This window comes from Somniosus microcephalus, chromosome 12 (assembly GCF_052327205.1).
Source record: "Somniosus microcephalus isolate GS21.2 chromosome 12, FLI_Smic_1.0, whole genome shotgun sequence".
In the NCBI taxonomy this organism is placed as follows: domain Eukaryota; kingdom Metazoa; phylum Chordata; class Chondrichthyes; order Squaliformes; family Somniosidae; genus Somniosus; species Somniosus microcephalus.
In genome coordinates this window covers 66,720,134-66,733,580 of record NC_140998.1, presented here as the reverse complement: position 1 = coordinate 66,733,580, position 13,447 = coordinate 66,720,134, and the positions used below count along the sequence as shown (strand labels likewise).

Sequence of the window (13,447 nt, the reverse complement as noted above, 5' to 3'; positions counted from 1 at the left end):
AAGGCTGGCAATATTAATGCTTTCGATAACGATATAGAGGATTGGACCACATATGTGGAAAGAGTGGAGGTATATTGCACAGCAAATGGAGTAGAAAATGATAAAAAGGCATCAGTACTTCTAAATCTAATGGGCGCAAAGACATACGGGCTGTTACGAAACTTAATCACTCCAGCCAAACCAAAGGACAAGAATTTTAAGGAGATTGTTGATACCCTACAGGAGCACTTAAACCCAACACCGCTGCCGATAGCGGAACGGTTCAAATTCTTCAAGAGGAATCAGCACAAGAATGTAAGTAACGCTGATTACCTCACCGAATTAAGGAAGCTATCAAAGCACTGCCAATTCGGGGCAGGACTGGCAGATTCTCTTCGAGACAAATTCGTCTGCGGTCTCCTAAGTGAAGGAACACAGAAAAGGCTACTTTCTGAGAAAGATTTGACACTGGACAAGGCTTTCAGTATGGCTGTATCATACGAAGCAGCCGCAAGAGGAGCTGCAGAGATACAGCAAAAGACACAGGACTTCGGCACCCATGAAATGACACAGGGTTTCGAGAGATGTTATCGTTGCGGCAGATCCACCCATGACCAGAGGGACTGCTGGTTCAAGGACAAAGCATGCAGGCAATGCGGAAACATTAGACACATTGCACGTGTATGCCGATCTGGACACAAAAAATCCACGGACAGGAAAAAAATCAATAAGGAAAAGTACAGAAAGGTACAAATGATGACGGACAGTAGCTCCGAAGACCAGAAGAGCGATAGCGACTCCGGAAACGAGACTAAGCTGTCTCAAATTACATAATGTAATTGCCAAAGAAGATTACCAGACCATTTGGGTTACCCTCACGATAGCGGGGTCCCCAGTTAAAATGGAGCTAGATACAGGATCAGCTCTGACCGTCATAAGTCGACGGGATTACGAGCGGCTATTTCCGCATATACCTTTGAAAGACACATCCATTATCTTGAAAACATATACGGGGCAGAAAGTATACCCCAAAGGGAAAATAAGGGTGCCTGTTGTATACAACGGCAAGGAACTACAGAAGTTGTATTTATACGTTCTGCAAGATGGTGGTCCACCGCTGTTGGGACGTGAATGGATCAGGAAGATACGTTTAGACTGGCACTCCATTCAGGCACTGACGGTGACCAGTAAGAAAAAAAATGATGATGACGTCATACCTGAACGATTAAAAGACATCTTGGCCAACGCCAAGGAAGTGTTTCAACAGAAACTAGGAACCTTGAAAGGCATCACCGCCTCAATAAAAGTGGAAGATGCGGCAATTCCCAAGTTTTTTAAGGCAAGGCCGGTGCCATATGCAATTCGTCCAGCAGTCGAGGCAGGGCTGGAGAATTTGGAAAAAGCAGGCGTGTTATCCAAGGTAGATTGGAGCGAGTGGGCAACACCCATCGTCCCGGTCATGAAGAAAACGTTGAATAATGATAAATCTGAAGAACATAGAAAAATTTGCATCTGTGGGGACTTTAAGGTGACTGTAAACCCGGTCCTTCACACGGTACAGTATCCTCTTCCGAGGATAGAAGATATTTTCGCCTCACTATCCGGAGGGAAACGTTTCACCAAAATTGACTTGGCACAGGCATATCTACAGATGGAGGTTGAGGAGGCCTCTAAAAAGTATCTCACGATAAATACACACAAAGGCCTGTGCCAGTACAATCGGCTGGTTTTCGGAGTAGCATCAGCTCCGGCTATCTGGCAAAGAGCTATGGAGCAAGTCCTCCAAGGGATTCCGGGGACTCAATGCTACCTAGATGACATCCTTGTAACAGGAGAAAACGACAACGAGCACCTTGCCAATTTGGAGCAGGTGCTCACTAGGCTGAGAGAACGGGGCCTACGAGCAAATCGCCCCAAGTGCGAATTTTTCCAGAAACAAATATCATATTGTGGCCACATAATTAACGAGGAAGGGTTGCATAAGTCACCTAAAAAAATTGAAGCGGTCATAAAAGCCCCAGCACCTGAAAATGTCTCACAATTAAGGTCGTTCCTGGGATTGATAAATTACTATCATAAATTTTTACCGAACTTGTCAACTCTTCTGCACCCTCTTAACGAACTGCTACAAACAGGAGTGATTTGGAAATGGAGCAAAGACTGTAAACATGCCTTCCATAAATGCAAAGGCTTGATCACGTCCAAGGAAGTTTTGGCTCATTACAACCCATCACTGCCAATCAGACTGGCGTGCGATGCATCCCCTTACGGCGTAGGAGCGGTATTATCGCATAGATTCCCTGATGGCTCGGAGCGGCCAATAGCTTTTGCGTCACGCTCATTGAACTCAGCTGAGCGTAACTATGCCCAGATCGACAGGGAAGCACTCAGCCTGGTATGGGGAGTGAAGAAATTCAACCATTACCTACACGGACAAAAATTTACCTTGTTGACTGACCATCAACCCCTCGTCTCCATATTCAACCCTAAAAAGGGTGTTCCCATTATGACAGCGCAAAGGCTACAGAGGTGGTCCCTTTTCCTAGGGGCACACCAATATGACATAGAATACAAAGGATCAAAACAGCATGGGAATGCTGACGGTTTATCGCGCCTACCGTTGCCAACGGTAGAAGAGGCACCTACAGTAGACCCAGTGGAGATGTTCCACTCAACCATAGTGGAATGTCTACCAGTAACAAATTCTGCCATTGAAAAGGAAACGAGAAATGACCCGACTCTCTCACGAGTCTACGATTTAACAGTGAAGGGATGGCCAGCACATGGCGAACCACTGTTGCCAGCATTCTCGCAAAGAAGAGAACAGCTGTCAGTGTGCCGAGGAACCTTGATGTGTGGATCCAGAGTGGTGATTCCACCCAAACTCCAGGATAAAGTGCTAAAGGAGCTTCACGAGGGGCATCTGGGTGGAGTGAAAATGAAGAACCTAGCCAGAGCGTTTGCGTGGTGGCCAGGTATCGATGGAGACATCGAAGAAATGACCAAGAGCTGCCTAGGATGCCAGAAGGTCCAAAACACCCCACCACAAGCCCCTCTACATCCATGGTAGTGGCCCTCATCTCCATGGCAAAGGGTACACATCGACTTTGCTGGTCCATTTATGGACTCAATGTTCTTAATCGCGGTTGATGCACACTCCAAGTGGCCGGAGGTAATAAAGATGCCCTCCACCACCACGGACAAAACCATCACAGTATTAAGGACCATATTTGCCAGGAATGGGCTGCCTGAACAGATCTGTTCTGATAATGGACCGCAATTTGTGTCCGAAGAATTCAGGAAGTTCTTAAAAAACAATGGGGTTAAGCACTACACGTCCGCCCCATACCATCCCGCCGCCAATGGATTGGCTGAAAGGTTTGTCCAGACCTTCAAGAAGGCCATAAAGGCCATGGGTAATGAAGACATAAAACTTCAGCATAAGGTAGATAATTTCTTGTTTGCATACAGGAATGCAACACATGTGGTTACAAACCAAACTCCCGCCATGATGTTCTTCAATAGAAGCCTAAGATGCCGGCTTGATTTGATCAAGCCAAACATCAGAAGGGACGTGGAGAACCGGCAATTTCAAGGCATGAATGAAAGGCCAACTAGAACCTTCCAGATAGGTCAACAACTTTTGGCCCGCGACTACCGTACCGAGAAATGGCAGCCTGGAACTATTTGCACACGACTAGGACCGCTGATGTATACTGTGGACATTGGAGAAAGCATAATAAGGCGCCATGCTGACCAGATCATAGAGTCATCCGAAAAGGGACAACCTACACCACAACTCTATACGCCTAATGATGAAGTAGAGATACCCATAGTATCTACCTCCGATCCAGTGATACTGGAACCAGATGAACCCGACACTGGCATTCAAGCCGAATCAGCCTTGCCAAAAGAACCTACTACACCACCAGAAACGACTGCACCACCGAGGCGTTATCCGGACCGAGTCAGGAAGCCTCCAGAGAGACTGACTTATAATTGATTAACTGCAGCAAATGTGTAGATTATTGTTCTTGTAACATGTTAATTAATGATTACTTAAAATGTTATGTACTGGTTGTCTAAAAGGGGAGGAATTGTGGTGTATGTGCCTTTAAGAGCCCCCTGTGTACTGTAATGCCGGTAATGGCCACTCGGGCTATATAAGCCTGTATATTGTCTTGTATCTGTTAGTTCACCTCCAGACTTTGTTCAGTAAACACCTGTGAAACCAACCCCTGCCTTCCGTGTCTCTATTAACACATGGATACAACAATAATACCCAGTATTCCTGTTCAAAACTTTTGCAACACCTTTACTAAATGCTATATTTGCATGTAAAATACACGCACAATGTCCAGTTACTATTTCCCTGGGAAACAAAATACTGCTTCAATACAGTCTGTATCCTAGTAGTACCAGCTGCCAGCAGCCTCCTGTCATTCTAGTAAAGGGCAAGTTGATACTACGATCAACATGTTCCCTTCATCAGTTTTAAATAGTAACATGATGACACTAGTTGCTTTTATCTTAAATATTTGTGAAAGGGCAGGTCAAATATCAGAGCCTCCCATAAGTTCACTGGACTGTATTGGCTTAGTATGCACTGCCACACAGGCTAGAAAAAGAGGCCATAAAATGTAGACAGCAAATGTGGAGGGGGGCAGACTTTAAAGCCCATGGGCAAAAGAGGGCTAGGAGAATGTACCAATTGAAGAGCAGAGAAAGGGGGGGGGTTGACTGCCAGAGAATCAAAACGAGTGGCTGATTGGGACTGCTTATATCTGAAGAAATGGGGAAGGGTGTTCAGGGCTGTTTTTCATCATAGACTGCAAGGGGCTTCGCCAGGAGCAGTAGATACAGTCAGCTGACATAGAGAGAGGCACAAAATATATTTTTTTAAAGTTTACTTTCTTTTTTAAAAGTTCCTACTTACCTCCGCCAACATGGATGATGACTAACACAGTAGAGGCTCAGAAACTTTGGCTACCAAGCAACACTTGGTAGCCAGAGCCTGCAACCAAAGTTATGTGCCAAGCCACTATCTAAAATTGCAATGGAAGTACACAAATCAGAAGAACTATTACACTGAATTATATCACTTACAAATACAAGTACATCGATTGCTTTATTAAAAAGTGAATTAACACATTAAAGCTGTAAGCAGTTTGCTAAACTTTAACATTTGAAAAAAAAAAAAATCAAGAAGAATGTGCAACTTATGAATATGAGGAAAAACTTGCTGTGGAGCCACACAACATAAACCTATTGGGAGATAGAGAATATATTCCATTAATTAAAAAAAAAAATCATTTTACTTTTGCGCTCAGTGCCAAAGATCACTCCTGCATGTGAGCCCTTACTCTCTACAAACTGGAGTGTGCCTTTATCCTCCTAATATTTGGTAATTTCTTTGTGTGAACTTGGTCTTAACCCTGAAGATATCACAAAGGGAGTGCAAAAATACACTATGGACAAAATACTAGATTCCAGCATCATATGCTCCCCCATATATACTTTGTGATTTTCTATATGAATAGCTAAAATGTGCATAAAATTCACCTGGAGAAAGGAGTACGAAGAGCTAAAGCGATTATGAAGTAAAAATTGAAATGTGTAACTATGGTGCAGAGTTAGCTGTGGTCAGCTGGACAGTGTTATGGGCTCTACAATTTGCCTCAATGCTTTTGGGCTAGGGAGAGGAAAATGAATTAGCCAGGGTTGCTGATCAAAATTACTGTCCAAAAGTGCATGTATAAGGATATTGGGTGATGCTTCCAATAGCCTGCTGACACTCATCTAGGCTCACTTGAGTTTGGTTATCGGTCATGACTGGCACCTGTGAAAGTATACTCCAACAACATTTTCTTCCGAGAGCGAAGGGAAAAAATGGTGATGACAAAGATATAGGGAAATCAAACTATAGGAAGCTTAGATGTTGTTTTTCCCCTAATATCAGTAGCTAGTTCTAATTAACAATGGTTTTTTGAACATTTTTAACTCAAAGCAAGTTTTTACAATTCTTACAACTTGTGACAAGTAATTTCACTTTTTTCCTGCAGGACTTTCTACTTGTAGTAAAGTTGTATGGATGGCCCTGATCTAATTGACAGACTCAAAGCTTTTCCTACAACAGTCTAGTCTGAAATCATTTTAGCATTTATCACTGAAGGAAATGCAGATACTAGGCAAAATACAATGTATACTGGCCCTCTATAGAATAATACAGCACATTTGGCCCATCATACCTGTCCTGGCTCTTTGAAAGAGCTATCCAAATAGTCCCACTCCTCTGCTCTATAAAATCATACTATAGATTTGGTAAGCTTTCTTTAAAAAAAAAATTGAAGTCCCACTTCTTTTTACATGTATTATCTTTTTAAACAGCAGTGACTACACTTCAAAAGTACTTCATTGGCTGTAAAGCACCCTGGGACATCCTGAGGTTGTGAAAGGCACTATATAAATGTAAATCTTTTTCTTTTAAAATACACTAAATTGATGTCAATTTGTGCAATACACAGCTCAGCAACTATGCAAAAATATAGAATTCATAGAAACTACAAACTACTGATTGCATCTACTTATGGAAACACTTCCTGCTGCAAGCCTGTGGGAGAAAACGTATTAAACATTAAGGCATGCTGGGATACTTGACCACTTTACTAATTGCACAAAGGACACTAAACTAGTTAAAACTAAAAGAACTGCTGACTGCCATAATAAAGTCAAGCTGACCTTTTGGCTTAGGACATCTGGTGATAAGAAACAGATTAACATGTTCACATTTTGAGAACAATGGAACCTATGAAGCACGGTGGCATAGTGGTTAGCACTGTTGCCTCACAGCGCCAGGGACCCGGGTTCGAATCCGGCCTCGGGTGACTGTCTGTGTGGAGTTTGCACATTCTCCCCGTGTTTGCGTGGGTTTCCTCCGGGTGCTCCGGTTTCCTCCCACAGTCCAAAGATGTGTGGGTTAGGTTGATTGGCTATGATAAATTGACCCTTAGTGTTAGGGGGATTAAATACGTGGGGTTACGGGGATAGGGTGGGATATGTGTTGGTGTAGGGGTTACGGGGATCGAGTGGGATGTGTGCCGGTGCAGGCTCGATGGGCCGAAATGGCCTCTATCTGCACTGTGGGGTTTCTGTGATTCTGTGATATGTTGAAATGTAATGTAAGCTAATCACATGAAGTTGTTTACCTTGCTGTATAACTATGAACGCTGTACAATAGTAATTTAGAGTGCTGGTGAGCAGTAGGGACTGCTGCAGACTCTCCGTGATATCACGTACTAAATTCCTAAAGCGAACCTCGAAGTCTCCGTCTGATAGTTAATTTCCTCCACAAAGCCTATTACTACAATAATAGGCGTATTCCTGAAATACCTGTTTGCAGATAGAGTTCTCCATTGGTTTGGATGATCCATGCAGTGTCATCACTTAAAGCAACATATGCAGCATTTGGTAAAGCCTCATACCAATGTCTCTTTCCCTTCATTGTCACTTTGCCACAGGCAAAAGCTTTGCTTGATTTTTGTTCAATCTTCCATAACAACACACCTGTGTATTGGAAAGTTAAAATAATTCTACGGTTGTTAAAAATAAAAACAGGAACCGGTTTTAAAAGCTCCAATTTGAACAATTCATGTTTTGCAAATAAGGCACGAGAACAGTATATACAGAAACTGTGTTTATCACAGAATTACTGTGTGTTATTCCTCTTCACACTCTGCAATGCACATTTTACGTTTTATATGTACATAATTTATATTCTATTAGAAGTACAAACTTACAATGAGAAAGCTGCACAAACTGAAGATTGGAATTTACTAAACATTTAGAATTCTAGCTGCATCGGGAACGACACAGCACATCTTCACTGACCTGATGGCGATACGGCCACCTGCTGGACACCATCTTCAAACTTCTGCCACCGCAGACTTGTACCAAGAAAAGGGCTACAGTACAGCCCACCCTTGTAATCTAAACACCAGATATGCTTTTCGGAGACTACCAGGCTGAGGATACTATATCCGGGGCCAGAGTAACCCATCCAGCTCTCAGCAAACTATCAACACAAGGTAAACAGAAACAAGTCAATGAAATTCTATAGCCGGTTTGTTTTACTTGGCTTTCAAGAGAAGACCCATTATCTAAATCCTCATTTCTAAAAATTTGTTCCAGATTAGTTTTCATATTTAAGTTAGGAATAGATTCACAGAATTCTGGCATCAATAATGTCTCAAGCTTTGCTGTTATTGATATCGGAGCTCTCTGCCAATTATTGGCCCAGAATTTGCAGTGGGTAATAACAGTGAACAAATGGCTTTCGCTGTTATTACCCTATTGAAACTGATGGCAACTTCAGGATTTAGCACATGCGCCTCCTCACACGGAAATCCTGACATTGCAGTTAGTCATTCACTGCTCAGACACTAGCTGCGCTGTGGCCCCACGCACCCATCCCGCAACCCACCCATAGCCGGCAATCAGGGATATCAGTGAGACTGATGAAAACTTGGGCTTTTCTGTGGTAGTATCGCTGTTAAATACCCCATTAAAAGTTAGACCTTGTTGGATCAAGTGTAACTGGGGTTTTAACAGCGTATTGACTGCTAAACAAATGACCCTGAAAAAATAATTTAAATTTTGTGGAGTGTCAAATTTTTCCATTATAATAAAAATTACAATTAAGAAACTTAAAAAAATATATATATTTTAAAAAGTTTGTTCATACTTATTTCAGGTTTACCTTTTCCTCATGAGAGCCCCAATCTTTGTTTTGCTCTCTAACATTTTTAACAAGTCAGAATAAAAAGGAGCTTCTTCACTTCCTGGCTCGCTATGCGAATTCTGCAGTGTGACTGGCTGCTTAGACAGCTTGTTGACGTCACAGCAGATCACTACACTGATTTCAATTGCATGCGAAAAAGCCAAACTTCTCGCCACTGAGATTGCAAGATCTTTGTTGGCAGCTTTCTTCGGGGCCAGTGGCAAACGACTTTGCTTCACCGCTGACTGCAAATTACAGGCCATTATCTTGTACTTTACTACTACTCATCTGTTACTGTTTAACAAAAAGTTACATTAAGGAACAGATGGTTTTATTACTGAAAAACAGTATATATATATATATATATAAAAAGCAAGTTAAGAAATTAAACCTAACAGTAGCCATTAGCTGTAAAAAACACAAAATGAGCTTTTGCTTCACCTGATCCGATTTTAAAAGCTCCATTTCATCTGAAGCAGAATTATTCAAATCTTGAAAAACTGCACCTAGCGATTCTCCAGCATTGCAACTGTGATAGAGTTCAGTAATGCTGACTTCAGATAATGAATGAGGTGCTCCATGACCATAAATATCTTCGTCATCACTGGATGATAAAAGTTGGTCTTGGACACACTTTTTTTCAGTGGTACCATTGTCAATACAGTCAACAGTCTCAAAAGTTTGTGCAGTTTCAGTTGGGTCTAATAAATGCGGTTCATTGTATGAAACATATAGTTCGGAAAATGCTTTGGTTTCTTGTTTGTTCTGATCTTTATCGGGCGAAAGAATTCTCATCAGTAGTGCATGTCGCTCATCCAAGTAAGACTCTGAACTTTCACTTAAAGATCCTTGCAAATCAAGACCACCAACCAACACAACTTTTTCTGGATCGTGAGATCTTAATTCAAAAGGTTCACTGTTGCAGGCTACATCAAACACAGTGCTATCTAAATTTTCTTGCAGGCGAGTTACTGGTTCAGAATAATTCAACTCCGAAGCCTTGCCTCTGCGATCTTCATTTTCACTGCAGTAACTGTCTAAAATTTCTAATTTGACAGAAGATACAGGATATGAACACTCTGCAATACTCAGATTGGAGGAATATATCTTTTCATTCACTGTATTTGTATTCCTCAAAGATTCTGGTAAACAGTTTAAGGGGAGAGGATGGTCCTGTAATGTTGGTACAGATTCAGGAAGCTGTATGAAGCCAAAAAGGTTGTAATTATTCTCTTCCTGCAAAATATTATTCAAGTCTGTACTAATCTGGCTCTCTTGTTCAGGAGAATCAGTGGTCAAACGATCCAGGCTGCTGCTCAACAAACTCATTTGATCAGACAAGTCACAAGTTGTGGCTATGGAGCTATCAATAGCAAAGTCACTCAAATGTGCTGGCTCTGAACTTTGGGAGCTATTGGAACAGTCAATTTCATGTTTTATGAGACTGCCTTCTGATGTGGAACTTGCTGTACAACAGAGATAACATGCAATTATTGTAAAACAAACAAGACATTTTGTCTGGGAAACAGGAAATCAGATCATACCAGATCAACAGACAATTTAATATCACATTTTACTACAATATATAGTTGTGCTACAGTATTGCCAAGCATTATTAAAAGAAAATCCTTAATGAACCAAGAAGATTAATCCTCCCATTATAAGGGAACCATGTACATCTAGAACACTGAAGGAGGCCATTTGGTCCGCTGCATCAATTATGGATTCTGCTAACATAATTGCTTCTGGTAGAGCAATCCCAACCAAAAAAAAAAATCTAAACTTCCCTCTCTGCCCTTTCGCAAACTGTAAATTTATGCCCTCTAGTTACTGACTTACCAACCAGTTTTTCCATAATTTATCTCACCAAAATGATCTACTTTTAGAAGTTACGAGAATTTGTGTCAAACTATGACAAAAAGCAAAACCACCTACAGCAGAAATACTACCCTAAAAATTAGGCTAAAAAAAAGTACGTAGCAGCTTCTATCCTGCCCCAAAAACTTGTATGTCTCTCCGATGTTCTTTTTACCTTAGCTTGAATGACTGTCACTAAACACCAACATAACTTGTTTTTTTTAGAAGTAGTCATTGTAATCCTGTATCTTGAAGGTGGTTTGTGCGTTTAAAGTAAATGTCCCTATGTTTACATTATTGAAATTAATAAAGACAAGGATAATAAAATCAAAGGTTACATGAAAAATACCTTGCTTCCGTTTCTTCTTTTTTAAGGAAACAACGACAAGTTGTTGGTTGAATTCTTCCATGTTTATTGTACTGAACCTTCCTGGAATCTTTGTTAATGCCACAGATGAGGAAAGTGCTCCTACCTGTTGTTCTGGAGTTGTTACATGGCTAAAAACACTAATACTACTGTTTACAGAACTGCTTCTGCTCCTTGGTTCACTGGTTAGTGAGTATCTTCCTTCTCTGGTCTCGTCCCATGCGTGTCTTTCAGCATCAATTTTTGTATTCAAACTTTGCAAGTGCTCAGGTTCTGAAGACCATGGATGTTGCATTTCAAAACTACCAGTTCCTGAAGTTTTATTTTCACTTTGCACTTCTTTCGAGTCTGAGATTTTTGTTTCTTGAACTGATTCACTGGAGTTGGCTTTCGGCAGGGAATTTAATTGTGAATTTACCCCTGAAAATGTAATTATATCTGCATTAAATTTACATCAGATTTAGAAACTGCACCACAAAGGGGGAAAAAAGCTGCTACTTGGGACAGCCTCCACATACAGTATTTCAAATTGTTCTTCAATTTTTTCCCCTTCGCCCTGAAGGCATTCAATCCTGGTTGAACACAGTTCAATATTTAAAAAAAAACTGAAGACAGCAGTTTGTCAATATCTATATACATTTAAAGTTGAAGTTTGAAAATAAAATCTTGTATTTCTGAACTGAAAAATGAAAATGCAAGTTAAGCTGGGAAAAATATATGGGCCCGGAATTTGCAGCCAGCAGTGAAGTGAAAGCGTTCGCTGTTGGCCCTGACGTACGCTCCGCACAGGAATCGCGCAATCCCCGTGTTGAGAACTTCCGGTTTTCCGACCTTGAATTCAATTCAATGGAACTTAATGGGGATCCCCTTGAGAGAACTGCTGTGACATCAGCAAGCTGTCCAAGGAGCCAATCAAAAGGCAGAATTCTCACAGAACAGCAAACAAGGAAGTAAGCACAGGAAACTTTGGTTTATCCGGAGGTGGCATGTCCAGAAACCTCGATCTACCAGCAGAAATCAGGAGCTGTTTTGTTAGGTTTTTTTTCTTCTCGTGGCTTTTTTTTTTCCAACAGTCAAAGTCTGTAAAGTCTCTCTGAAGCTGTTGCTAAGCTACAGAGACGCTTCTAAGGTACGGGCCGACTGTTTAGAAGCTGTTGCTAAGCAACAGTGTTTGTTGTCAGATACGGAGATGAAAACCTCCGTATGCTTCAACATTAACGCTGGTATGTCCGGCAGTTTTGATAGATCGGCAACAGCTCGGTCCCGTCGGTGCCAGATATAACAAAGTTTCCTGTAAGCCCACAAAATTCTAACTTTTTAAAATAGAGAGCACAAAAATAAGATGGGGTTCTCACATGGGGAAAAGGCAAACCTAAAATAAAGACACACAAACTTAACATTTTTTGGAAAAGTTTCTTAAAAATTGTAATTTTTATTAAAATGGACAAATTTCACACTGCACAAAATTAAGATTAGTTTTCCAGGCCCTTAGCATTTGTTTAGCAGTCAATACGCTGTTAAAACCCCAGGTACACCTAATCCTTTTGGGTCTAACTTTTCGTGGGGAATTGAACAGCGTTCTTACTGCGGAAGAGCCGAGGTTTTCGCCAGTTTCAATGATTTATGAGATTTCACTGATTGCCGGCTCTGTGGGGGGGCACAGCGCAGCCAGTTTCGGAGCAGTCACTGACAGACTGCAACTTCAGGATTTCCGCATCCGACCGCAAATTCAGACCCATTGAGTTATCATACGGAATCAGGTTTAGAAACATCGGTACACGAATAGGCCATTTAGCTCCTCGAGCCTGTTCCGCCATTCAATGAGATCATGGCTGATCTGCGGCCTAACTCCATATTCCCGCCTTTGCCCCATATCCTTTAATACCTCTGGTTCACAAAAATCTATCAATCTCAGAATTAAAATTAACTGACCGAGCATCAACTGCCGTTTGTGGAAGAGTGCTCCAAACTTCTACACACAAAGGGTGGTAGAAGTGTTTCCTAACTTCACTCCTGAAAGGCCTGGTTCTAATTTTTAGGCTATGTCCCCATGTCCTGGAATCCCCAACCAGTGGAAACCAGGTTTTCCGTTCTTACATCTTTTAAAAAGAAAAAAGGAAGATTATGCAAATGCTGGAGAAACTCAAGAAAACGGAAGAGAAAAGAAATGAATGGACAAGAGCTGATTAACACCATGGGTCATTAAAATTTCTCTTCTTCCCTCATTCTCTTCTGTGGTTGCAAATGTAACTACAAGATGTGACTCTTTGGGCCATAGAGCTGGTAATCGCCAACCTCACTCTCCTGAAATCAGGGACATCAGGTGTGGTCGGTAGTTTACGTGCACTGGGCTTTGAATCTTTACATTACATTGATATCCAAGTAAATTCAAATTCAGCATCAAATTGTAATGCAACAAGAGTATCATTGGTGTGGGAATAGTAATCACAGAAGAAGGAAGAGAGGGT

At 41.4% G+C, this 13,447-nt stretch overlaps 1 protein-coding gene across 1 annotated transcript in view; it reads right to left on the bottom strand.

Annotated features, from left to right (window-relative positions):
• Nucleotides 1-13,447, bottom strand: part of tecpr2 (tectonin beta-propeller repeat containing 2) — a 125,142-nt gene that overhangs the window by 72,889 nt on the left and 38,806 nt on the right. Inside the window, exons 8-11 of the mRNA XM_086003015.1 lie at nt 10,962-11,399; nt 9,197-10,221; nt 7,867-8,050; nt 7,369-7,542 (exon numbers count right to left, since the gene is read on the bottom strand). Of these exons, the coding sequence (XP_085859141.1) occupies nt 7,369-7,542; nt 7,867-8,050; nt 9,197-10,221; nt 10,962-11,399 (1,821 nt within the window). The remainder of the gene's footprint in view (nt 1-7,368; nt 7,543-7,866; nt 8,051-9,196; nt 10,222-10,961; nt 11,400-13,447) is intronic.